The sequence below is a fragment of the Vulpes lagopus genome, chromosome 3 (genome assembly GCF_018345385.1).
Source record: "Vulpes lagopus strain Blue_001 chromosome 3, ASM1834538v1, whole genome shotgun sequence".
Taxonomy (NCBI): domain Eukaryota; kingdom Metazoa; phylum Chordata; class Mammalia; order Carnivora; family Canidae; genus Vulpes; species Vulpes lagopus.
The window spans coordinates 99,654,965-99,682,100 of record NC_054826.1 but is presented as its reverse complement, the minus strand read 5'-3'; the positions used below and the strand labels follow the sequence as shown (position 1 = coordinate 99,682,100).

The 27,136-nt window shown below is 47.3% G+C and overlaps 2 protein-coding genes across 6 annotated transcripts in view; one reads left to right on the top strand and one right to left on the bottom strand.

The window, feature by feature from the left end:
- Positions 1-5,683, top strand: part of CYTH3 (cytohesin 3) — an 84,690-nt gene extending 79,007 nt beyond the window's left edge. Inside the window, exons 10-13 of one of the 3 annotated variants that reach the window (XM_041748337.1) lie at positions 2,204-2,280; positions 2,368-2,439; positions 2,516-2,670; positions 3,074-5,683. In XM_041748337.1, coding sequence (XP_041604271.1) covers positions 2,204-2,280; positions 2,368-2,439; positions 2,516-2,670; positions 3,074-3,146 — 377 coding nt within the window. In that variant the 3' untranslated portion in view covers positions 3,147-5,683. Of the gene's footprint in view, positions 1-2,201; positions 2,281-2,367; positions 2,440-2,515; positions 2,671-3,054 lie in introns of all 3 variants that reach the window. The other 2 variants (XM_041748338.1, XM_041748339.1) reach the window with 2 other exon arrangements.
- A 200-nt stretch (positions 5,684-5,883) lies between these two features.
- Positions 5,884-27,136, bottom strand: part of USP42 (ubiquitin specific peptidase 42) — a 73,366-nt gene continuing 52,113 nt past the window's right edge. For 2 of the 3 annotated variants that reach the window (XR_005986926.1, XR_005986927.1), the window contains 14 exons: positions 25,925-26,035; positions 23,623-23,725; positions 22,655-22,722; positions 21,881-21,951; positions 20,905-20,987; positions 19,773-19,884; positions 18,862-19,002; positions 18,583-18,683; positions 17,341-17,494; positions 15,237-15,953; positions 15,016-15,110; positions 11,649-13,136; positions 7,985-10,656; positions 5,884-6,890 (listed from right to left, as the gene is read on the bottom strand). Coding sequence is in view for 1 of the 3 variants with exons in the window: in XM_041749951.1 (XP_041605885.1) it covers positions 8,021-8,028; positions 10,355-10,656; positions 11,649-13,136; positions 15,016-15,110; positions 15,237-15,953; positions 17,341-17,494; positions 18,583-18,683; positions 18,862-19,002; positions 19,773-19,884; positions 20,905-20,987; positions 21,881-21,951; positions 22,655-22,722; positions 23,623-23,725; positions 25,925-26,035 (3,554 nt within the window). In the remaining 2 variants the exon portion in view is untranslated. The remainder of the gene's footprint in view (positions 6,891-7,984; positions 10,657-11,648; positions 13,137-15,015; positions 15,111-15,236; positions 15,954-17,340; positions 17,495-18,582; positions 18,684-18,861; positions 19,003-19,772; positions 19,885-20,904; positions 20,988-21,880; positions 21,952-22,654; positions 22,723-23,622; positions 23,726-25,924; positions 26,036-27,136) is intronic. The other variant, XM_041749951.1, reaches the window with a different exon arrangement.

Below are 27,136 nucleotides of genomic sequence, written 5' to 3'. Positions count from 1 at the left end.
GTAAGGGTACCTAGGGCTGGGCTGGGAGGCCCTTTGGCTGTGACAACTGGACCAGGGTTGGGGCTCCCCTGGACATGCCACTGAGCGCAGGAGCAGTGGGGCAGGAGCCCAGGGGCAAAGTGCTGAGAAGCCTTCCTGGACCGCCTGCGGTGGGGCCTGGAGGTGAGCGGAACACCTAGACCGCCACCTAGTGACCCAGTGATAGGAGCGTGGACAGAAGAGCAGGTGCTAGACAAGTGGATGGCGCAGGACTCCTGGGAGGATTCTCCAAGAACTGCTTGTGGGGCGAGCAGAGGGAAGGTGCTGGCAGGAGAGTCAGAGCTGCCGCTGGCATGTCAGCCAGAAGGAAGGGCAGGGGCAGGGAGGGGAGCCAGGAGGAGGCCATGGAGGCCACCGAGGGATTGGGGTCTTCAGCTGAGGGTGGGAGCCTTTGGCAGCTTCAGGCATCGAGAGCTGGGATGAACTTGTCCTTTCAAGGGACGCCTGTGGCTGCTGTTTGGAGACAGTGGTGAGGCTGACAGGGGCCAGAGAAAGACCTCGTGGGGGCAGGGGATGTACCTGGAGAGAGTCCGTGCTGTCCTATCACTGGAGGACTTTGGGACAGGGGTCTCCTGGGTCCCTGCCCTGTGAACTTGGGCTTCCCTGGGGTGCTTCGGGAGGTTGGAGAATAAACAGGACTCCTCTACCCAGCTCTGTGCTGGCTCTTCAGAAGAACAGATGAGGCCTGGTCCAGGGGAAGCAGAGGATTCCAGGGAAGCCCCGAGAGTCTCAGGGTAGCTGCACAGGGGTGTGGGGAGCAGGGGTCCAGCTGGGGCTCCGAGAGACACTGGGGGATGGGGAGGGGACGTGTCTGTAGGCCTGGGGGTGTGGAGGGGGCAACAGGAATCTGGGGAAGGCACACAGACCCTTCAGACAGGGAGCAGTAGTGAGGTGGCTGGAGCTGGGGGTGTTGGTCAGAGACGGGGGGAGACATAGCAGGCCTGCCTTCCCCGCACAGCTGAGGCCGTGTCCCCACTGCCAGGCATCCCATCCCACACACCAGCCTCTCCGGTCGGATGTTGGCCTGCCCAAGGCCGTCCAGAGGAGGTCCAATGTCTGTTCAGTGAGGCAGGGCTGAGGGATCCCAGAGGGACCTCCCCGGGACCTGGCCCAGTGGCACCAAATCCCAGTGGTCGTGCCTCTCCCCCTGAAGTGGGGTGTCCTCCCTGCCTGGATTTCTGCAGACATTATGACTGGGAGGCCGTCCTGCCTCAGCCCCAGGCTGAACTGGGAAGCTGGCAAGTGTGCCTTCCTGTCCCTCCTGACCCCTTCTCCCCACGTGACCCACACATCCTTCCTCCCCTCGCCCTGTCTGCACACCCTCGTCCCTCAGCCCCGACAGCCCTCACCTGCTCACATAATAGAGAAAGGTGAGTGAGCTGCGCCCGGATGCCACCTCAGGCGAGACAGAGTAGGGAGATCCACTCCTGCCCACGTACCGCTTGATCCTGTTACCATGTGTGTGTGTTTCTCGTAGATTGTGTTTTCTTGAACTTTATGTCAGAAGCCAGGGTTGGAAATTGAAGCCCATTTTGTGCTGAATATTTAAGGGTAAAAGATTTTCTTTTCTGTAGTGAAAGGAGAAGAGATGCAGACGAGCTGTGTGTGTGTGTGCGCGCGCGTGTGTGTTTACATGTGTGTCTTGATCTTGTTAAGAGATTAATTCAATCAAGTAATTCCCCGGACTGAGGAATAATTGATCCTGATGGATCCCAGGGCCACCCAGAGACCTGAGGTAACAGGATTACAACCCGGACAGGCCCGGGGAGTGGCACTGACTTCATCCTGTTGTCATTTCCATGTGGGGATATTAAGCCCATTCATCACCACTAACGTTTCCAGAAAGCCGGCTTGGAGAGCAATTGAATTTAGTAGGGGGCTCAGGTGGCCGAGGCCGTTGTAGGGGCGCCGATGATGGCCCCGGGTGGGGGTGCATGTGGGGCCCTGGCAGCGCCCTGCGCCCGCTTGTCACCAGCCAGGCCACAGGCCACAAGGCTTGTCTAGGCCTTGGCTAAGTGTTGAGTGGAATGTCCAACGTTTTCACGAGGAAGGGAGCGTAAAACCGAGCTTGGTTCCTGGTGGCATTTCTGAAAATATGGTAATTTCTGTAGGTCCCAGTTCCGAGCAGCTGGGGCTCTGACTCACGGGGTCCTTCTGCTTCTAGGAGGGCGGGTGAAGACCTGGAAGCGGCGGTGGTTCATCCTCACTGACAACTGCCTCTATTACTTTGAGTACACGACAGTAAGTATGGGGCAGGCTGCGGTGCCCCGGGGACCAGGCCCCTGGCGCGGACCTGAGCAAGGCTGGCCATGCGCTCTTCTCTCCTAGGACAAGGAGCCCAGGGGCATCATTCCCCTGGAAAACCTCAGCATCAGAGAGGTGGAGGACCCCCGGAAACCGGTAAGCGGGGCTCCCTCTTGCTGCCCCTGCCCTTGGGCGGCCCTGGCGCAGGGTGACGGCCCTCTGTCTCCACCAGAACTGTTTCGAGCTTTATAACCCGAGCCATAAGGGCCAGGTCATCAAGGCCTGTAAAACGGAGGCAGACGGCCGAGTGGTGGAAGGGAACCACGTCGTGTACCGGATCTCTGCCCCGAGCCCTGAGGAGAAGGAAGAGTGGATGAAATCCATCAGGTGTGTGCCCCAAGCCCCTGCTCAGAGCCCCAGGGCCCCGTCCTGTCTGTGCACGGGGTTCCGCTGGGGCGAGTGTGTGCGCCTGCATGTGTGGAAGGACATGCATGTAAGTGTACGTGTGCATGTGGGAGTGCACATCCATGTGAGTGTATGCCGGTACATGTGGGAGTGCACGTGTGTACGCCAGCACGCGTGGAAATGCTTGCACATGGGTGTGCACACATGAGTAGGCATGCATGCGTGGGAATGCACCCGCATGTGTGTGTACGCCTGCATGCGTGGGAGTGCCTGCACAGGCGCAGCACTGCCTGAGCGCATGCACACTTGTGTGCCGGGCCTGACCCCTGGCTGCAGAAACGCGCTACAGCCGCCCTCCGCCTTCAGGATTGTCCTTTGTCCCCAGAGCAAGCATCAGCAGGGATCCCTTCTATGACATGCTGGCCACGAGGAAGAGGAGGATTGCCAATAAGAAATAGATCCCTCCTGGCCGGAACAGGTGAAAGTGGAAGCCGAAATCCCGCAGCAGAAAGTTGACTGGGAGCCTCCCCGCACAGACACCCTGGGCCCAGCCTCGCCCTCCTTGCCGCCTCCCCAGAGGAGGCAGCGCCTGCACTGGGCAGCGGCTTCACGGAGGTGCCACTCTGGGGTCGCCGAGGGCGCGGCCCGAGCTCCGAGGGGCCTTCTGTGCGGGGCGCTGCCCGCACGTCCCAGCGCCGCCTCTGTGGACAGGACCTCGTGCCCCGCGGGCCACACGTGCACTCCCCATGGCTGTGTTCACCATTCTAGAAGCCGCCGTTTTCTATCAGGACAAGAAAGGAAAAGCTACCACTTTTTTATTCAGAGTTTTTTTTCTCAGATATATAGGATTATAGCTTTTATATGCCTTTTTATATTCTGAAATTATAACAAGATACTTACTTTCTAACAGTATTTTTAGAATGGCAGCTATAAACAGAACTCCTGGGCACAAGTACAGGACACAAGTACGTGCACTGAGGAAACCTCTGTCCACACATGTGCAGTGCAGAGGGGCAGGCACCTCGGTGCCCCCAAGGGGCCCAGGGCTGGGCTCCAGGGGGTGGGCAGGCCCCGGGGCTACTCTTCAGCACAGACCTTGTGCCCCCACAGAGTACCCTCTGAAAAGGCAGATCTTTAACATCGAAGTGATGGTTCTGGGTGTTTCTCTTGTGACTGCAGTCCTGCGCAGCCCGGGTGCTGAGCCCCACGGAGCGGCTGCTTTGGCCTGTGTGGCCTGCCAGCTAGCGGTTCCATGTGGGTCAGTCTTCGCTATTGAAAACCTGTTGGCAAAACAAATACTTTTTACAGACCCAATGATAATTTGACCAGATCTTTTAACTTAACACATATAGACAAATGAGAGCGAACCTTACTCCATGTTTTCAGAGACTGACTCTCTCACTACGAGCAGGGAGAGAGGACGCTGTGGGATGAAGGCACGGGGCACTGAGGGTTTCCTGTAAATAGTGTAAAACCCCACATATGCACTGGTGGTGGAACTTCAGAGGATCCACTATCAGGTAGTTGTCAGGTTGCTGTTGATCTCATGGTAGGTGCTCAGGGCGGCTGCCGGAGGGAAGGTGGATCTCCGAGCAGGACGGGGGTGCTGGTGGGTGAGGTTGGGGTGCTGTATCTGGGTCTTTGGGATGGGACCCCCTGGCCCACGCGGCTGTTCTGGCGGTGGGTCCCTGGACCGTCCTGTGCCATATGCAAGTTCCAGAAAGCAGCCCCAGACCGTGAGCACCTGTGTGAAGATGTTAAGTACAAGTGACTGTTCCTGTGAGTTGCCTTGGTGCTGGAACTGACCGGCTGCGGGCCCCTGGTCTCGACGCCGCTGACCTTGACGTAGCTTTAAGTCCCACTAAATGCAAAGGGGTCTGAGCCCAGGACTCTCTGACCTGCATTGAACTGATTGTTTCATTCCCAAGCGTTTAGGCTTTGTTACTGTACTGATACCTCAAATTCGAAACTGTAGTTTTTGAGAAAGGCAAGTATATGTGCCGGCATATATGCAACTCTGGCCTCTGGTCTTCCACGGACACGCAGCGCCCAGAGCCCGGGCCCAGCGCTGCTCAAGAGCGCCCCGGCGGTGGCCTGATCGGTAGCTCCCGCAAGGGAGAGCGTCCCTCTGTCCTGCGGCCGCCCCAGCTAGTCTGGCCCCGGGCTTGGCCTCAGTGGGGTTGGGAGAAGCAAGCTTCAGGAAAGCCCGGTAGGAACTGTTCCTCCCCGGTGATGGCTCTTTCCCCAAGAGCGAGGCAGAGGCCGCGGTGCTTAGAATCCGTGGTACCTGCCCATGTTATGGGAGATCCTCTCGTTCCCCGTCTATGTGGTGACAGTATTAACAGGACGGGCACACCAGCCGTCGGACCCACTCCACCTGCGGGCAGGCCTGTCCAGGACGCCGCCCGGACCTCAGCCTCCTCCCCAGCCCCACATCTGCGTGGCGCGCTTGAATTGAGACCAAGGGCAGGCGGCAGTGCAGGGTGGGGGGGTGCACCAGGCAGGCCTCCGTGAACGCTCGAGGTTTAACTGGATGACCCTGGACCCAGGCAAGCAAGTGTCTTCAGGATCACGGAACAACTGTCAACAGTTTAATGTGGTACCAAACTGAATCAAAATAGGAGCTATTTATAGGTGAAGCAGCATTTAATGCTTCATATAAAGCAATGCATATTTTTTAAAGTTAAAATGCGTATTATTGACATAGATGTGCTTTGCTGGGGAAGTTAGGTCTGTTGTAGACCTGAAACCACACGTTGTGATTTCACATTTTCTTATTTTTTCTTAGACATTTCTATTTACGGTAAATAGTTAATATGTAAATAATGTACATAGAGCTTTCTGGAGTGTTTGTTATTCAGTGTATATACTCCCACCACCTGCATGAATACCCTATCAATATTTTGTTGTAAAATGAATAGTAAAAATGGAAGGTGTATGGCTGTCAAATTGCAAATACTGTGTTCACAAAATTAAAAATGCATTGTTTAAACAAGATGGTCTGTGACTTGGTTCTCTAAAATAGATGGTTGGGTCGGACAACCCTCTCCCTGTCCCTCCGTCCTCCCAGGCCGAGAAGGGAGGCTGTAGCTTGGGCTCCAGAGGCTAAGAAAGTCAAGGCAGCAGGAAAAAGTTGGTGAGAAGGGTGTGGTAAGCAAAGGGGAGAAACAGCAGTAAAGAATAAGACACAAAATGTTTAATTTGCTGCCATTTATATACTATATAAATTTTACATGCTGTATATTTACAGTGGGGCAAGTGCTTTTTTAATCTTTAAAAAAACAAAGATCAAACTTTAGACATCTCTGAACAACACAAACTGTATAAACCATACAGATTATTCAGATACAAACTGTATTAAATACAGTTTTCCCCACTCCATCTCCTGATGCAGGACCAGTGAATTATAAGTGTATCACAGTTTGATAGCATATCCATATTAAAAATAAAATCACAGTATGATTTTGTCTGTAACTAGAAACTTTAAGGGACCAAGCTGACAACTCAGACTCCAATATCATAGTCAAGACAAGAGACACTGTATAAAAAAGTGTTAAGTAATAAAAACATACTGTAGGCTTTACAAATAATGTTTGGATTATACATTCATAATGTAAATACTCATCATAACTGGTAAATTGATTGGAATAGTTCCACAAAGTTCAAAAACAGAACTTGTCTATAAAATACATTTTCAAATCTTGAATACAACTAAAATATGAAGCAAATTAGTTTCTAGTATCAGACATTACAGAAAACAGACTGCTCTCAAGTCTAGTTGAGAGCTCGTGAATCTTTAAATAAGTCTTTAAATTAAATATACACACTGTCAGTTTGTACTTTTAATAATTCCATGGTTTCCCGGCTGGTCTCGCGCCGGATGTCTAACTGGGAGGAGCTTTCCATGGAATGCGAGCGGTCCACCTGAGTCTGATTAAGCAGCATTTGAGATGTTCCAGTCCAGGGCGTTACTGTCCATGGGATTTATATACACGGTGTTTTACAATGGTCAGCAGTTGTAGAAAGTGTTCGTCCATTTGGAATAAGGGTAATTAAGAAAAGGTAAAAACTAAAAAAAAGTTCTCCATGGTAAAATCTGTACAGTATTTACTAAAGAAGCACCACGCAGATTTGAACAAAGTTATTTTCTATATTTATAATTTAAGCTGGGTTGGGGATGGCTTCTGTTGAACACGTTGGATCTGAAAGACAAGAGGCGGCAAGCAGCACGCATTAGTACCTCCCGAGGCAGGATAGAGGGGCCACGGGGCTAGGGGGCCGGGCAGGGCCGGGCATCCCTAACGGGACAACTCATTCGTGGGCTTCCTGTCAGCACAGCTGCACCAGGCCTTTTGGGGGAGCTCTTCTTCCTTCCAAGGGCAGGACAGGAAGGGGGCTGCCGGGCCAGACGTGCAGAGGGAGCCACCTGCTGGGCCCGCCAAGCCTGGGCCGTGGCTAATCGGCTCGCTCCTTCAATTAATTCCCTTTCACTAGAGAAGACTAATTCCTTACTTAGGCTTAGGTCTTTTCCTTAAGACACACCGAGAAAGCATTAGTTGCACGTTAATCTTCGGTAGACAATACAGTGAAATCCATTTCACCCCCCACCCCTTTGCTGACTACAAGTCACACATTGGACGTAAGTCCCTTCCAGAGCAAGGTGGCACATTCTCCTGAACCGCAGACGTGAATTACTATCTCCCACGGCCATGGATCAAATTCCAGTAGTCAACCACTAGACACTGGCAAAGTTTTGATCTGTTAGAAGGTATCCAACCTCATTCCAATAACACAAAGTTCCTTTTGTCTGAAATCGGTGTGATTTCTAGGTCCTTATGGGACCTGTTGCTCCAGGCGTGGACGCTGTGCCAGCTGGGGAGCGTGTCAGGTGTGGGGCATGCTAGCCCCTTGTGCCCCAAGCACGAGGACGAGCGGCTGTGTGTGGGCGGAGCCCCTCAGGCCAGTGGGTAAGGTGGAGGAAGGGGCTTCTCCATCCTCGTTGCCTGCGCTTTCAACTTTCCCTCATTTTCCTACCATAAGGGGAGGCAGGGGAAGCAGGTGGTGCCGCCTGGATTAAGGGACACCATCTCAGAGCCAGAACTGATGAATAGGGGTCTAACTAAGCACAGCTCCACCACTGGCCTGGTGGTCAGAGGAGTCTGCTTCCCTCACGAGGCACCTCCCACACCTGCTCCCCGCAGCACTGGCTGTGTCCCCAAGGCTGCGAACTCTGTGTGTGTCCCCCTTGGTGCCTCTACAAACAAGTATGAAATATACAGACAGGAAAGCTGCTTACCATAACTAGTGAATTTTTTGTTTTGAGGCCAAGTTTTCAATCACCTAGAAAGCAAAGAATCAGGAAAGACATTTTAATACTGTTTTTGCAGAATTTTTCGTGCCTGTGCTGTGTGCTTGCATCAAGTGGTTACATCTAGAGCCCATTCTGGGGGGCTGGGTGTCTGACACCTGCCCCACACAAGACAAGCAGGCGTACACTGTGACGCTGCTACCCCTCAAAGCAAGACTTTATGTGATGCCTGGGGAGCGAAAGCCATACATACTCTGTGGGAAGAGTTTGCTCTCAGTCCATCAAACTGATCAGCATTTTAACAGGAGGACAGAACAGATCTCAGACCAGAGACACTGAAGTGAGAGTCTCATGGAGCCCGAGGACAGGCATCTGAGAGGTGAGCAGTCAACGTGCCAAGAAGAGGGGACGCGCAGCAGGCAGGCAAGGGGATCTGGCATTCTCAGAAGACAGGGAATGCTGGGCATGGAAGGCCAAGCAGGTGGTCCCTGTCCTTGAGGAGGACAGAAGGGACAGGCACATGGGTTCCTCAGTCTGTTCTCCCCAGAAGTGCTGGCAGCACACCAGCCACCAAGTGTAATCGGACAGGACAGAAAAAGCCACCACTTGACACAAAGCTTGACTGCAGCCCCTGGAGACGTGTCTGGGCCCCCAAATGCCAACTACCAAGGTTCACACTCAGCCTGCTTTCCCTCTAGAACCATCTCTGTGGGGGAGCCGCCCTCCACTGTGCGCCGCGGCCTAGACCTGCAGCTGGGACAGGAAGATTCTGGCAACAAAGCAGAATCCCCTGGATGATGCCCACTACACTTCCTCCCAAGCACCAGAGAGGTCAGAAAGGACTCCATCTTCATCAGGCCAAGCCCTTCCCCAAATCACCAAATGCTCATGGGAAACCAGTCTGAAGATTCATATAATTAATCTCTTTAAAAAACCCAGAGCAGAGGGACACCTGGGTGGCTCAGTGGTTTAGCACGGCTTCCAGCCCAGGGCATGATCCTAGAGAACCGGGATCGAGTCCCACATTGGGCTCCCCGCAGAAAGCCTGCTTCTCCCTTTGCCTGTGTCTCTGCCTCTGTGTGTCTCTCATGAATAAATAGAATCTTTAAATAAAAAATAACCCAGAGCAGACAACAGTCCAGCATCACTTCCCACTCTTCTCTATCCCGTGCCCCCTGGGCATGTCATGGCACGTCACACTGCACATCCCTTCCTGCTGGGACAGTACCTCCCTCATGGTGTCCAGTTCTCTAATGCCAACCCTTGGGACCTGTCTGTCCCTCCTCACTCAACAGCCACATGGACAGTGGGCCACTGCAGGGACTGGTCTGCCCCCAAAACACAGAATGTCCCACTCAAGTTCACAACATAGTCAAGAACCAAAGGGCCTCTGGCAACCATCAAAGTCCTGAAAGCGCACCTCAGGCATCTAGGGCAGGGGTGGGCGAGCTTTCTGTACAAAAGGCCAGAGCATAACCAGGTTCTGGGTGGGACCATTCAGGCTCTTGGCAGCCACTCACCAGGGCAGTGTGGCCCCATGTAACTGAGCGGGCCTGGCTCACCCCAAGCATAGCTCCAGACGCTGCATATCAGGTCCACACAACCCTCCCGTGCAATGAAATGTCCTCCTTTGGAACTTTCCAGCTATTTAAAGCCTGTAAAGCCTTTCTTAGCAGCAGGCCACATGGAGACAGGTGGCGCCCATGGGCTGCAACTGGCTGACCCTGCTCAGCACCCTGGCTCCTGTGGGTGCCCACAGCCAAGGGTCACAGACACAAATCAGAATAGGAAGAGGGACTGCTTTTAAGTGCAGTCAGAGCAGAAAGGAGTATGGAATGACATTGGAAGACACGGTGCAAAGGTGGTAAGAATCCAAGCCCCCCAGCCCCCAGCCTGGAGGGATTTACTTGGCAAGAGCCAGGGTCCCACAGTACAAGCACCTGAAGGCCTCAGCTCCACGAAGGGCCGACAGCTGACATTCCTCAAACTGAGTTTCAGGTTATACTCAGAATACAAGAGATTTAAAGACTCAGGAGAGAAAAAACACACTGAAAATATTTCTATCAGAAACGGCTTACAAACAAAAGTCCTGGTCCTTCATGAGACACACACAGCCAGAGCCTCAGCCTCCAGAGGTGTCGCTAGAGGCCCCGCAAAGCCAGTCCGCGTCACTGAGCTGCTGGCACATGTACAGCCTCGGCCGGTAGCTGGGACCGTGCGGCTGGGGGCCGAGGGGGGAGCGGACAGGTACTAGGGCTCCCGCTGGAACGCATGGCCTTCTCCGCCATCTGAGGGCTTCTTCCCCTCCGTTCACAAGAAATCATTTCTATATTCTTAATTCCAAGTATCTCCTCTTACCCTGGCCACACTCAGACAGAGGACACCTGTCATCCCTGCTTCCCATCCTTAAATGTTTTCTCTTCTCACGGAAAGGCCCGACACCTTCCAGAGGCAGCCCGTCGGTGAGGGGGAGGGTGCTGTCCGGTCTCCGGAAACGGTCAACAGTCTCATGGCTGGCGGCCTTGGGGAGGTGCGGTTCTGAGTCTTTAACAAAGTCCTCGGATTTCCTGGAGTGTCTCTTCTTTTTCTTCTTCTTTTTTTTGTGTCTGTGGAGGTCGGCATCAGAGCATGCTACTGAAAGATCGGAATCCTGCTGATGCCTGTGGAGAAATAAGCCAGAACTCAAACCACCAAAAAACCAAAACCACCTCCAAGAGGCCTGGTCCTTGGCTTTTACCCCCACCACAGCAGACACTCAGCACGCACACACCGGTGAAGAGCCTACCGAAGTACAAAAGTGCTGTGTTCACCGCAGGAAGTGTTGGGGTCCAGGGTATGAGTTCACCAACCTGGACCCCACCTGCCACTGCCTCGAGCTCCGCTCGGGAGCTACAGCTGCTGGCCACAAGTCCAGAGGAAGGACTTTACTACCTTTTCCTGAAACTAGAGGGTGAGGGGAAAATACGCTTTCGCCAGGAGACTCAGACACACAGGAGGGAAGGTGGTTTTCCCTCGGGTAACCGTGTGTCTCCCTAAGGCTCTTGGTGACCTTTCCCCAGGGTTTCCATCTCAACAGACGTGAAGTCTCTAGTGTTGGGTACGGAGCACTGCTGCTTGTGCTCATGCATCTTGTCACTGAAAAGTCATTTTCAAGAGAATGGAGCCAGAGATGGACAAGGCTGAGGGAAGCAGTGGTCATTCAGACCCACGCCGTTGGTGGGCACAGCAGCGGGGGACGGGCTCCCTATACCTGCCGCCCAGTGGCCTCTGAGTTGCAAGAAAACATTAACAGGTAATAAAATGTAACTACATCTGACAAGTAAGAATATTAACCCCAGTCACGAAGTCCAAGACTCCCAAGTTCTCAGGTACAGACCGTGGCATGCTTCCTCCCACAGATCTGAAAGCACGGACCCAAACTGGCATCACCATCTCACAAAGGGAGGTTGAGGCACTTTATGGTACCATGAAGTAAGGGAGTGTCAGCACAGAGTTGGGTCAAGATCTAGCAGGTGGCAGGTCACAACCCACAGGATGGGAAATACGAATCTAGCTGCCACTGCTGCCACCACCGCTGGAGCTGCCCTGCGTGGGTCTCTGCCGGGCTATGGGGACGGCCTGGCCTCTCCCACCGTACGCAGGCCACCCTCACCTGGAATCCCGGCTGCGGTGTTTGTCTTTGGATTTCTTTTTCTTCTTTGATTTTTTGTGCTTTTTCGCTCTGGGCTCTTCCAAGGGCTCCTTCTGTATGCCCCTCCAGGCCTTCTTCTCGATGTGACCATCGCTGTCGTCCATGCTGTCATATCTCCGCTTCCGGGACTTGCTGTTCTCGTGCTCATGAAACCGCTCGGCGAGGTTACAGGTGGCATCATCAGCTACAAGTGCAATTTTCTCATGGGGGTACTTTTCGGGGTATGGGAGGAGGGCGTGGGGGGCGGCCCGGGGACTGAAGTGGTGCCGCTCCCTGCCCTTGGCGACTGGCTCGTAGCCCTTCCTCCCCTTGTAGTAGTCCTTGGAGGGCCGGCTACTGTACTGGCTTGCCTTGGCGTAGTCGCGGGCGCTGTGGAAGGGCTTCCACTCGCGCGTCTCCCTGGCCGTGTACTGGGCGTACCTGTCGTGGTAATACCTGCACTTGTCCCATCTCAGTTTGGCCGGGTAGTATTTCTCCCGGCCCCAGGAGTGCTCACTCTCTGAGTGGTGGTATCTGCTCCAGTCCTGGTCTGACCCACCTCGGTTCCGGGGGTGGTGGTGGCTGTACCGGCCCAGGGAGCGGTACTCACCGGGGCTGAGCCGCTCACTGTGACAGGGGTGGTGCTGGGCCCCTCCGCAGGGCTCCGTCCTGTAGCGGTCCTGCTTGGCCCGCTCCCGCAGGTACGAGTGGCGCTTTTTGTGGTAGTGGTCCTCTGTTTTGCTCCTACTCTCCCGTGCACGTTCTCCGCTAGAGGAACGGTCTCTACGGTTGCGGTAATGTCCTCGATCAACTTTTCTTAGGATACTGATTTTTTCCTTAACTGGAGAATGATCTGGAACCTTCTGTCCAACCTTATTTTCTTCACATTTCTCACTGTTACTTTGTTCGGGGCCCCCTTCTGAATGATTTTCTGTCATCTTGTCTACTTGGGGAGAGGGCAAGTCCTCAACAGCTGTGCCTGTGCTCCTGAGAGGGTCCTCCGTGTCCGTGCACTTGTCTCGACTGATGTAGACTAAGAGTTCATGCTCACAGGCCCCCTCGGAACGTACTGGGGGACTTGGGCTTGAACCCCTCACTGTCTCCACAGCAGCCGAGGCCTGTGGGCTCTCTATGAATGCCCCAGGTACAGCCTGGGGTGGTCGGCTCTGGTCGTCCATCAAATCCCCAGGGCCAGATAGTTTAGGGAGCACATCGTCCCCCGTGGTATTCTTGGTGCTGCTGCAAAGAGTGTTGGCACTAGGCAGAGACTCCTCAGGTTTTGCTAAAATGTTGTCAGAGACTTCTTCTTTGGTAGATTTGACGCTGGGGTCTAAGGGTGGCAGAGCCTTCTTTAGCTTGCTGCTAAGATTTGTGAGTGTCTCCAGTTTCTCACGGGGATCTGGAGAGGGGCTGCCAGCTTCCATTTCCGCACCGGGACCCTCTGCAGGACTCTCCTCTGGTCCAGGTGTACTGCAGCCCCATCAAAACAAAGAAATCAATAAGTCAGTCATTGGCTTGATTGCTTTATGGCCCACAGGGACAAAAACTTCAAAACATTTGTTTACTAAATAATCTATGCTTTTAACCTATCTGGCAGGAGCCCAACTCCAGGCTTATCATTTTTGGAAACTTCAAATTTTCTCTTTTCCTCATTAAATTAAAATACAAAATTCTCTATCAGGCTTATCTACTTTCCCATTTTTCAGGTAATCTTGCAGTTATCAGGCTCCTTCTGTTTTCAGATACACGTCTAATTCTTAATAACTGCAAATAATCAGAAAAATCAAATGATGACCAAAGGCTCTAACTTTTCCTCTGTGTTTCTCCCAAGCCTCAAAGGTAGAGTCACTGCCTCCAAACAGAACCAACGCCTCCTTGAAACTTACGAACTGGGAGGAATTAGTGAGATTTCAGAAAACCTTCCTGCAGTACATGAACTTTGTGTGCCCTTGACCACTACAGAGCTCCCAAGGCATGCTCGAGGTTAATGAAAACTGCCAGCAAACAAGGAAAGCCCCACAGGGGCCCCACGTTAGTGAGAGAATACCTGGGAGAGAGAACACAGATGCGATCAGTACAGACAAGTTACCTCGAGTGTGACCATGAGATTTTCAAGCCAGCATGGAAAGCTGCATCCACTAGGTTATAGTCTGTGTGTGGTTCTGTGTATATAACCATCTACACAGGTAATCCTCATGTACAAGACGTTACAGGACAAACTAAACTAGACAAGGAAAGGAACAAGAGGAAAGTGGAACAAAAGGAACCCTGAAGTGACAGGGTTTACGCTGGCCCCTCTTGAAGGTCAACTGGAAAGGAGTGTTCTTTGCCTACAGATTTGCTCCACTCCATTTCAATAACTAAACCTTCCTGACCACTGTTCAGGAAGTACAGCCCACCTCCCAGGGGCCATTTTGAAATGTGGGGTGCATCCTGGGCTGTCATAGAGATAGGGAAGCCCTACTAGCACCAGCAGGCAGGGAGCCAAGAAGGCAGCAGGGAGTGGAATGTAGAGAGTTAGCATTCCACTTCCCACATCCTGACGTCCACATGGGGGAAAACCCCAAGTTATGGTATCATTGGCAGTTTTCATGGACATGACATTTTCCAGGAACACAACTACTGTGTAAATCCAGAGATAATTAGAATGTCACCAAAAGTCCCTCATGAGAACATCATACCCCTGACCGTGAAATGTGTGCGTGAGACTGTGCTTCAGACACCAGCCACATTCCACACAGTGAGGCTCACAGCAAATGTGTGTGCAGCTAAAAACACGCACGGGGTATCGTGCAGGAGCATGGGTCCACCCGGACATGTGCAAACCCAAATGCCACTGCCTTATATATTCCTGTCTTTCACTCCTGTTAAATGATACCTAGAAAATGTGATTTTAAAAAGTAAAACAAAACATTAAATGTAGAGACAGACTGTATCTATGATTGCAATTTAAGGATTCTTGAAGGAGCAGAATAAAATATTTGCAACATGATGGAGTCAAGAAATCTTGCCCTACAACCTTAGTGAGTCTTCATATATATGTCACTGAAGGATGAAGTGAGACAGTGCTAGGGGCAGATTCGGAAGCATGCTGCAATGTTCTTAAGCTAGAGAGACAGGGCTGGGCAGGAGAACAGTGTTAGCTCAAGGACATCATTTTCATGGAAAAATGGTAATTTTCCCAATAAACTTTTCCTTTCCTTTTCTCAGAGGCACTTAACAAATTCCCTAGATCATGATTCAAATCATTCCAAGATCCAAAAGGTTCGTGATGAGATGTGTGCAGAGTTAAAGTAGCAGCGCGCATGCACATGGTCATGGTTTCCTTTCCTCACTGTCATTGTCTTACCTGGTTTCTTCTGTTGAGCCTTTAACCTTGTTGCTGAGTTTGAAGGTCTCTAAGATTTTGTCTTCTGGGAGAGGAGGCAGAGGAGCAGGCATCAACTATAATAAAAAACACAGCTCTTTCAAATCCTGCTGCTGCTGGACAGTGGCCAGCTGTATTTGAGAGTCACAAGCCTACCCTCCTCCCACCCACTTCCCCGCCCCCCAGGCCCCCAACACACTTACCTTCCCGGGCAGACCATTCGCCTTCGAAAAGGGATTTTCTGAGTGTAGCGCAGGTGGGACTTGGCAACTGGCACCATCACAGGACAGACCGTTTTCCTGCAGGTCACTGTCTGTACCGTCAGCACCATTTAGAGCAAGAGGTTCTCGAAGCTCGAGCGGAGAGGCCTCATCGTCTTCTGCATCCTGCACAGAAGAGCTGGAGCTCTCAATCGTACCGAGACCATTCTCCTTGCCTAGGCCCTTCGCCTCCTCGTCAGACTCCTCAGACGACTCAGCACCATAGGGCACCAGGACGCTGGAGTTCACCTTGGACTTGCCATTCATCACAGGCTTGGAACAGGACTCGCTCGGGGTCATCTGCTTTGTGACTTTACTAGAAACTGCCGTCGTAGATGCGCTCGAGGTAGACTGTATTGCAGAAGAATTGGTAACGGTAGAAGAGGGAACAGGCTTGTTTGGGTTCTCCAAAGAACTGCTGTGAAGGTTAGGCTGAGACTGGCCTTGGCGAACAGGTAACTTGTTGTGAATACTGATCGTGATTTTTTGTTTCTTGGGATGTTCTGGAATCACTGAAGGCCTGTTAACGGACCAGTTTTGCACAGAAGTCGAAGCATTAACAGAACCAGCCCGGCTGACACTGGAATTTCCACTAGGACTTGACATGGAACTACTCGGCGCTTCTTTCAATGGCCCGGTCCCATTTAAGTGAGGTGGGTTCTGGAAGAAAGAAGACCCCAGCTGGTGAGAGCCCCAGAAATGGACAAAAGAACACTCTGGCTGGAGGCCCTTCCCATTTTGCTCATTTTTTTCTTTTTTGGAATATCATGGCGCCCACCTAGAAACACCTCTTCCTCCTATCTACTTCTGACCACCATAAACCTTCCATGGGTCAGTGTTCTCTGGTAATTAATCAACAACTATTTCTGAGAACTCCCAGCCCAAATTCTCTCTGCTCCAATCTGACAGAAATGAACAGGCTCCCTTGGGCACAGAGTCACATGTTTTCCTCGGCCTGGTTTCCTGGAAGCCCACTGCTATATAGGCAGAAGGAACTGCCCACCAGTGGGGAATTACCACTGACCATAGGAGCCAGGGAGATGGGTGGCACGGGCAAAGAGAGAAGAGCTGCTTTGGGTGCTGCCCCCTCTGAATCCTACTCATGAGCTGTTTTGCTCCAGACTCCACCTATGCAGCTCTATCCTAGAGGCAAACTGGTGGCCAGGGGTGAGATCTCATTCACAGAGACGTTGTGCCTGGCCTTCACAGAGTTTTCTTAAATATCTGATTTATTTGCTAAACTTAACTTTGGAAGGTTTCACATGAAAGAAAACAAAAAACCTTGAAAAATCAATATTAGCCACCTCTCCACACAGGACACATACTCTCTAGCTGGCTGGTGTCCTGACGCCACTATTAAGAAGAGCCCAATGCAGGAACCCATTACCTGCCCAGCTCCCAGAGGCATTTGATTTGCGATTCTGACTATAACCCAAATACTTTCCAACATCCATAAAAAACAGCACACTAGACAATCTGCTGATTCAAAACAAATCACACTCAAACGGAAAGGCTTAAGCACTTTGGTGCAGGTGGCAGGGGTGCTTCCATTCGCAGACAGGCTGTCCATCATCACTGCATAAGGCCAGTGAACATCTGGCCTTCCCTCCTGAAGATATGGGTGTCATGTGACTGAGGCATCCCTCCGATTCTCCCAGGAAGTGTGTCCGACCTGCCGGATGGCAGACAGGACACACCACACTCCTGAAAGGGCTACAGGGACACACTGAGAATATTCTTTGTGAAAGGGTTGCTTTCTGTTTCCAGCCTCCATCAGGGATCCCCAAATACTTAGTCCACTCACAGAATGGAAGTCCAAAGTGAGAGCTAAAAATCTCTAGCATTTAAATATACCTATACTCAGACTTTCTTCTTGTTTATTACATTCATATGCTGAGATTTTCTGTATATTTAAAATACTTTATAATAACTTTTTTGACAAGAAATTCAGTTGTACAAGGACATGGCAGCCACAGCAGTGCTAACCAGAGGCTTTGAACAATACCAAAGTTACCACAGAGATTACATCCTACCTCTGGAATGTTACCTTTATCATGTGAGAAGGGAGCTGTGGTCCGATAAACCCTGACGCAGCCTGTTTGTTGTTGACAACACGCTGGCTGATCACGGGTCGGGGCGAGGACTGGCCAGGGCTGTGAGTGGAATGAGTGAGTTCACCTCCATTTTTCACATCGTGGGACCTGGGGACAGAAAGTGACAGTGGTTAGGGCTTCATAGGGCACAACCTTAGGAGAGATTCATCTGTAGCCCCCCAGAGAACAGACTGAGAAACTGCCGTGCACAGAGCTATGCATAGGATCCCCTTAGGTCAAGGTTAGTGGCAGATGCTCCAACAGGGATATAACAAAAGCCATACAAGTCGTATTTTTGATTGTGTATTCTGGAGATGCCACATCTGGAGATGAAAGGAATTATTTTCTGTTTATTTATATTTTTCTAATTATCAATATATCCCATTATAGGAAGTCTGTATTCAGAAGTTAGAAACACAAACATTGTAACTCATCTCACCCATGAGAGGCATCTACTCCAGATTTATTGCAATATCCTCCAAACTTTAGCCTGTATTGATTTTTTCAATACCAGTATAAAAGATTTCAAACCGCTTTTCCTCCATATATATATTGAGCACTTCCTCATATCGTTAAAGAAAATAAAGGCATCATAAGAATTATTTTTAACTGTGTAATAGTCCAATTATTATGGATTATGCTACAATTTACACGCTCATTCTGCTAATATTGGAATTTTTAGGATGTTCTTAATTTTCAGCTATTATAAATCAATATACCTTGGAGCACATATCAGATTTTTTTCCAAGACCACATACTTGCAGAAATGGAATTAGGGAAGTCAGAGTATGCAGCAGCAACAAGAGAGAAGTGAGTTGGTGCCAACCCAGGTGTGCCCAGGAAGGTGACTGGCTGCCTATGCTCAGTGGTTGAGAGGTGACCACACCCAGGCCCCTTCCTAAGGCCTCTAACACATCGCCTCCTCAGCCCCCAGGCCCACATCGTGTGTTTCCAGCAGCAGCAGCCTACCCTCCTACGCCATCACCATGCCCTTTTCTCGGCATGCTTCACTGTCAACTTGCCAAGGAGCTGGAAGCTAAATCCAACTCCTAATCCATACCCCAAAACTACCTCCCTTACTCTGTTGGCACCATTAAGTTGCTGTTTCAAAAATAACCGAAAATTGAATTTAAATATGTTGAGATGAAGAGAAATGACATAACAGAAAATGTGAAAATCTGTTTTCCTGATGATACCTGATATAAAAGAGAACATAAGCTTGTTGACTGAGTACCGATCTAATATCACTGGTAGATACGATGGAGTCATTCATTTGATACCAAAGCCCATTGCTAGCCTGCAAAAGAGAGCCAACAAAAGAGAAATCAGATATAATTAGACAAAGAGGGAACACTGAGCAAGAGAAATATAAGAAACATGGGCTTTCATATTTTAGCTGTAGAAGTCCCACCTTGCCCCCTAAGAGTGCCAGAGCTACCTTAGAGTCTACTTTAAAAACAGTAAACTCTGCTTACTTTGATGTAGCAGAAGTAGTGGCCAGCATGGCAGTTAAAGCCAGTGTGTACCAGCACTGCATACAGAACATAGATAATTGGTTCTCCATTTGGTTGAGACATGTATGGTCGAATATCAAGGTACTCAGGATATTTCACATCCTAAACAGAGATGGAAAGAGGATAAAGGAAGGTTACTTCTGAAGGCCCAGATCATTCTGCATATCCACGTGGAGACCTGTGCACAAGGCTCGGTACCCTCAGATGTTCAAGCAAAAACCTAACACACTGAACCACATTTCAAAAGACATAATTAGCCTGGAGCCCAAGTTATTTCATGCGCTCCCACTGTATTCTTGATTTCTTTGCAGCAAACAAGGATCTACATGAAGTGAATCCTCTGAACAGGCCAAGGATGCAATGGAACACTAATTCTGGACTTCTGTCTCACTGAGTTTTACTACTTTGGGAAAGGATTGTTTAGATCTCTTACGTACTACTGATTTCTGATATTTTCTATTTTAGAAAGTAGAAAGAAAATACGAAAATTCAGTGTGTTACTATCAGAAAATATGAACAAACAGGAAAATCAACTCTAACGAAAGAGTGTTGAGATCTAGCAGTGGCATCCTCTTTGGATTTCAAACAACACCAGCTCTCCCTGTATCTCACCACCTTCCCTGATCACAGAGCCCACATGCAGATCACAGTTACCAGTTTTATCATCAGAAAGTCTAACCAGCTAAAGGTGAAACAACATACACTCACAAGCACACATAACACATTACCACTAGCTCAATGCTTTTTCCTCACTACTAAGTACTAGAAGAATTTAGGAAATCAGGTAACAGAACTGTTCAATTAGGTCGTTTATAGCCCTTGATATTTACTGAGAGACTCAATGTAAAAGGTTATTAATATTATCTACATACCTTAGCAATTTTTCCACCAGTAAAATTTGCAAAACGTTTCAAAGAAAGCGTAAGAACATTAGAGGATCTGTGTATAGTGAACCTCTTTGAAGCTGGAACCATCTTTTTACACCTTGAAATAAACAGAAACAAAAGATTAAGAAGATTAATACACACACACACACACACACACACACATTTTGGTATCTTGGTCTTTCCATTGTTATTTCTCTGAAATATTTCCATCAAACCTAAAAGAAAGCTACTAGCTAAGAAACACCATGGCTCTCAATCAACAATCAAAACACTAAAATTTATAACGGGAGATTGCTCAATTAGCATGAAAGTAAAAAGGAAGCTAGAACAGTTTCTGAGAAGCCACAGTCATTGATAATTTTAAAATCAGGTGATTACAGACTTCTCCCAATTCAAAACAAACTGGAGAGCTAATCAGTTTTCAAGCTAGTATAATTCTTAGCAAACAAATCCCTATCCAGATACAAAAAGAATATAAGTAAAGATTAGAACATTTGTGGAGCTTAGAGTAGGAGAAGTCCCTGTGGTTGTGGGGAGCTTTATTCCCCAATGACTTGAGTATTTGATAAGGATCACCCATAGTACCTGATTCTAAAATGAAAATCTATTAAAACATGTGAAGCAGGACTTTCTTCAAATAGAGGCTCTCTTGATTTCACAGGAAAATATAGCAATGAATCAATCATCAACTCTAGAAGTTTCCAGCAGATACCACCCCAATCCTGGGTGAGAACTGGATGAGAGGGGAAGAGCCTTCATCGCTCTAGAAGGTAAACCCCTCTCCATCACTGCCTCTCCTAACAAGGAGTCCATGAAAACGCTGCTTACCACAGACACATCATCTGGGCCGCACCCTTCTACACGGCAGCTACCGTGGACTGCCCCCCACAAACCTTCCCAGTAATGGGACACCAAGCCTCCCAAGGACAGAGGTGCACATCTCCAACCCTGGGAGCACGGAAACCTGGTGTTTTCCCAGACACCACAGGAGCTCACGGGAGTTTCGAGGGGGTTCCTGAGACACCCCCAACACCACAGCAAGTTACCCCACTGTTATGTGCTCCCCACCCCCCTGCTACCCCCATCCCACCCCAGCACTGTGGTCACATCCTCGTACTTGCTGCACTTGTAAGAGTTTTCCCCATCGAGCTGTTCCGGCTTCACAAACTGCTCCAATGCCTTGTTAACACTCTGAGCAGCCTGGGAAGAAAACAACAGCATCAGCACCACGTGACCTCTCACTGCCACTTGAGAGAGAAAAAAAAAAGATATCTCAAAGGTATTAAAGCAAATGTGAATTTTTGTGTAGAAATAAATTTCTCTTTTATTATGATGTTCACTTTTATACATGTATACATCAAATTATCTTCCCCTTGTTAAAAAAAATATGCGGATAAAAGTGAATGATGTATAAACAAGTTCTCACCACAACACTATTTAAAATAGCATAAAACTGGAAACAAACCAAATATGCACCAGCAAGGAATCGGACATGTACATCATGGTGTCTGCACTCACCGGGCACTATGGCACGACTGTCAAGGCATACATACAGAGAGGCCCCCAAGCAGAATTACATGAAGATGGCAAGTGGCCAAACAGGCCTAAGGTGTAATCCTATTTTTATAAGCAGTAAATAGTAGGTGTGGAACAGTTTATATCAAATTGTTAAGGGTTCATCCTGAGGGATGGGACCCTCTACCTATCTGCAACACTTCATTTCTATCATGTGCATGGATTACATTTGTCATCAGAAAAATAAAAGCTTAACAAAAAATAGCTTAAAGAATGCAAGAAACAAAACAGTTTCTGAAGAATGACAATCCTCTAAATTGGGCTAATACAGGCATCAGATTCTGGTTTTATCATGACCTATCAAGAGAAAAGTCAAAGGGCAGAAAAAAGATGAAGTCTCTTAAGTCTGTATGATACTTGCTACATATCTTACATAATCCCCTCTAAATACAATCTTGGCCCAGGAAATGTTTCAATTCACATTCTCTAGTACCTATAGTCTAAGTTATAAATGAACTGCAGAAAAAGTTACACAAAATTTGACTTTCTAACCTCATCACTACAATTAGCAAACATACCTTTATCTCCAACGTTATATCAAGATATGGATCGAACGTATCTGAAACACCTTTGCAATTTAAACACTTGACTGAAATGAAAATAAAATGCAAAGAATAAGCAAAGTGTAATCCTTCTGGCAATACCAACTACTGAAATGACAGAACACAATATTATTATTTCAAAATAAAAAATCAAAATAAAGTACATTTTTCTTTCAGATTGGGCAAAAAAATTTATTGCTACACACAGTGTGAGCCAAACTGTCATGAATGCAGCCCACGTATGCTGTTGGTTGGAATGTAAACTGGTATAACCTCTAGGAAGGATGATCTGGAGCATCAGAATTTAAAATACAGGTACCCCTTAATGCAGAAATTCTAAGAATCCATCCTACTTGGACACTTTTACATGAACATAAAGGCAATGTATAAGGATGTTCCATGAATGACTAATGGTAATAACAACACCAAAGAATTAGAAACAACCTAAATATCCATTGTTAGGGGACTCAAGTAAATAGATTTCTACTTTAGCTGTGAAAGATTGTGTTACCTACATGTACTAAAACGTAAAAAGATTTATCATGTTAAGAGAAAAAGGAAAGAGATCTAACATACTCCCAGGCTTCTCATGCATAGGAAGGAAAGTACTGGAAAGCTATACTATCAACTGGGCCAGGGGCTGCCTCTGAGGGGGACAGGAGACACACTTTCCAGTACTAAACCTTTCCTACTGCACTTTTCTAACCATATTCATTATCACTTTATCAACAACTTTAAATAAAACTTTACCTCTAGATCTTAGGTATCCTCCAAAAATCTGACAAACAAGTGTGGTAGCCTGGGTATGTCTGTCTAATCTGAAAAAACAAACAGTGATATGAGACAAGAGTTGTACAAAAATTACAGATGCTATGACTGAATTTTAAAAGCATGGACATCTATAAAAGAACAAGAATTCAAACAGGAAGCCACGGAATAAAAAGACATCAGTATGCACGGCAGCCAGAGTGTCATCTTGCCTGGACCAGAACACACTGAGGGTTTGGGGAGAAGCAGAAAGAGATAGGACAGTACTGAGAAGGGCTTTGACATGAAGCAGGAATTTGACCTGGAAGCAAGCAGTACACCTATGACACTGGGTGTGTGGACTGGCTGGTGAAGAAGGCAGGGAGTAGAGAGCATTCTTCTCTGCTCTGGGGTCTGTCATACAAGTGAGCAGAGCCCAGTCAAGGCAGGCTAGCAACAGTGGGAATGAGAACAGATCTACCAAGTGTGTTCACACAATAGCAAGTGGGTTAGGATTTGGTATCTAGTTGTATTTGCAATCTTCCTCTTGAGTCTGCATTTAGATTTTAAGGAAGAAACTGTAGGAATTGGTAATTGACCAAACTAAGAAAGATACAAGGAACACACATAAATTTCAGAGGGTGGAGAGGAGCAGAAAAAATGCTGGAGAAACTAGAAAGGAGAAGTGGTTAGTTGTAGATCTGCAAAGGGATGCTGCTACTCAGAAATTAAGTAATGGCCAAATCAATACCCAATTCTTGACATCTGTAATTAAATTCAAATTGTTATAGTAAGCACCCCTTTAAAATGTTTCAATCATTTTAAAATGAGGGAAATCATTTGAGGAAAAGGCAGTGCAAAGTCAGAGTGAAGCAAACACACAGCTCTGTGCATTCATCATAAAAGGCAAAACTGAACTGATAGGTCAGTGATGCCAAGGGAAGAAATGACTAATGCTTTGCTATACTCACTTATTGCTGCCATTCAAGCACGCTTTTTGCATAGCATCAACAGTGTATTGAAGGAATTCGTGGGCATCTTCTTGGTTTCCAAAGCGGAAGTGCCTAGCTATACCTGTGAAGTTTAAGTAAAGACATCAGCCTTATCATCACAGATTATATGCCCCAGCTGTACTCCCAGAGTAATGACCATCTGTCGGTTAGAAAATACCTGATAATTATTTTATGAGGACATAGCACTAACACAAACTATCCTAAGAACAGCTAGTACCATGCCTTTTAGACCATTACAAGTGCACATGGGCTAGAGTTCCTAAGAGCCCAGAAACTCCAGATTTGCAGCAGGTTAAAAAACTATCCTTGAATAAATTCAACTTCAACTGTATTGTCTCAAAAATTTGTTCAAAATGCTCAAAATGTTTGTTCGAAACATGTTAGCACATACAATCTTATTAAATTTGGTGCTATATCTCCCTAAGAGAATCCACGGCAAACATAAAAGTCTGAACCCATCTCAGTTCTGTCTCAACAACCCACAGAACACACTGTTTTCAGCATCTCAGTTACAGAGCAGTTCTGCAGCCCTGTTTCTAATGGGCTAAACAGCCGCAAGACAAAATGACACAACAAACAACAAGATATAGACAATGTCACAATAAATCATGAATAGAGAAATTTCTCCATGTGAATATATATTCGCTGTCTCGTATGACGTGCCGGTGCTCTGCCAGTGTTGCATACATAAGTGGCAATCCCATAATCCCACCGGCTGTGCTGGGTGTTATGTGAGCTTGTGGATATATGTGCACACAAACAGCAATGACCTTTTCTTAAAGTCTAGGTTTAAAAATATTAATCATTCCTTATATATACACAACACTAAAGAAATAAAATTTCCCCTAGCTAAGATTCTGTCAGGATCCAACACTGTTTAAAAAATGTTTGCGGGGGACGCCTGGGTGGCTCAGTGGTTGAGAGTCTGCCTGGGTGATCCTGGGTGTGGGATGGAGTCCCACATTGGGCTCCCTGCATGGAGCCTGATTCTCCCTCTGCCTGTGTCTCTGTCTCTCTCTCTCTCTCTCATGAATAAATAAATAAAATCTTTAACAACAACAATAAAAAATGTTTGTGTTGTTTCCTCTGGTCTGTTAATAGTGCCGAGGGCCAATAGAACACCTCTTAATCTTCGGCAGCTTTTTAGGCAAAAGGATTATACATTGTCATTGTATAATTATCCACCACTATAATTACCCTGCTAGATTCCAGATTAACAGTTAGGGTTTCTTTTTTATTTGTATGCATTTTTCTCCCTAACTCAGTTAATTAAGATGTAAAAAGTTATTACAAAAACATATAGAAAGTGCATTAAAACATTTCACATACCCTATCAGGGTCATTATAATGCAGAAGAAAATTTTCAAGTCATTTAAAAATTAAATAGAAAAAGTGAAATTATCCACAAATTTGCTGTTATGAGTCTACTGTTGCTTTAAACATATAATTAACTAGTTTCATAATTCTTGATGCTATATATACATAGCATAATTACCCATTCACTGAATTAAAACGAATTCAAAACTATTTAAAGAAATCATTGGGGGGGGGGGGAGAAATCAGTGGGACATTATAACTCAGCATAGTAATTCAAGTATCTGGGGAAAAATCACTGTAAAACTTATCAATTATTTTATTAACAAAGTGAGTTTATTTATTTTTTTTTTTAATTTTTTTTTTTTTAATTTTTATTTATTTATGATAGTCACAGAGAGAGAGAGAGAGGGGCAGAGACACAGGCAGAGGAAGAAGCAGGCTCCATGCACCGGGAGCCCGATGTGGGATTCGATCCCGGGTCTCCAGGATCGCGCCCTGGGCCAAAGGCAGGCGCCAAACCGCTGCGCCACCCAGGGATCCCAACAAAGTGAGTTTAAAAAATTTTTTAATCTGTGGGGTGCCTGTGTGGCTCAGTCAGTGGAAAGTCTGACTCTTGATCTTGGCTCTGGTCTTGATCTCACAGCTTTGAGTTCTAGCCCCACACTGGGCTTTGCCATAGGCATGGAACTCACTTAAAAGTTTAAAAAATTTTTTTCTTATATTAAACTGAATACTTTATTATATTTATTATTATTTAAGGTTTCAAAGTATGTTTCTATAGCATATGTTTTACTAAAAATATGTTATTATTTAAAGACATATCCATGTATGATAAAACATGTTTGTTTTCTAAAATACACCAGCAGTTTGTCTTTTACCAATTATGCCATTAAGACCAATTACCTAATAAATACTATCATAAACTATTACAGATGATACTTACGCCGCATCTCATTAATGACAAACATCGGCTTGATAACATCCCCAGGATTACTGAGTGCCTGGGTGATATGTGCTTGCATTGTACACATCATACAAAATCCTTCTGCATGACCTGAAAGATAACAGACCATAATCCTCCAAATTAGCAAAATATGACTCCATACAGACATCACAGAATATTTTAAATAAGGGGCACACGCCTGAAGTGAAGTAACAGCAACAGCTACTGTGTGTCACACCTTCAGCTACATATTTTCATTCATTTTCATTTAATTCACCAACAAACCCAGGTGATAAGTATATACTGGCTCAATTTTAGAGGAAACTGAGGCTCAGTTAAATTTTTGCCCAATGTCAAATTAAGTGGAAGATACATATTGGACTCAAATATTTTCTTCATATTCAAAGCCTGTAATCTTAACTACTCTTTATACTAGAAAAATAAGTTGTCTCTTATACCACCATTTGTCTAAAATAGTACAAAAATGTCACCATACAAGAGGCTGAAAGCCACTCTGCAAATATTCTGGTCTTGTTGGCCACATACAGGGGTCTCTGTTGTATATTCTTCTTCTTTTCTTTTCCTTTTTACAACTTTAAAAAAAAAATGTGAAAACCATTCTTAGCTCATGACTAACTGGTTCTACTGGTATCCAGTGAGTAGAGGCCACAAATGCTGCTAAACATCCTACAAGAAGCCCAGGCCAGCCCCCACAACAAAGCATTATCTGGTTCTAAACTTCAATAGTGCTGAGACTGAGAAACTCTACCTTAAACTAAAGGCTTCTCAGAATCTGCCTAACAAAGCTTTAAAAGTCTTGAAAGGGGGATCCCTGGGTGGCACAGCGGTTTAGCGCCTGCCTTCGGCCCAGGGCGCAATCCTGGAGACCCAGGATCGCGCCCAGGGCGCAATCCTGGAGACCCAGGATCGAATCCCACGTCAGGCTCCCAGTGCATGAAGCCTGCTTCTCCCTCTGCCTATGTCTCTGCCTCTCTCTCTCTCTCTCTCTCTCTCTCTCTGTGTGACTATCATAAATAAATAAATAGTAAAAAAAAGAAAAGAAAGTTGCTAAAATTAAAAAAAAAAGTCTTGAAAGGTTCAAATCATTTCCAACTGACTTAACTGTGTCCCAGAATAAAGCTCAAAAATATTTATAATAATAATAATTTTTTAAAAACCCTTCAGCATCACAGAACATAAATAAAGTTCTAA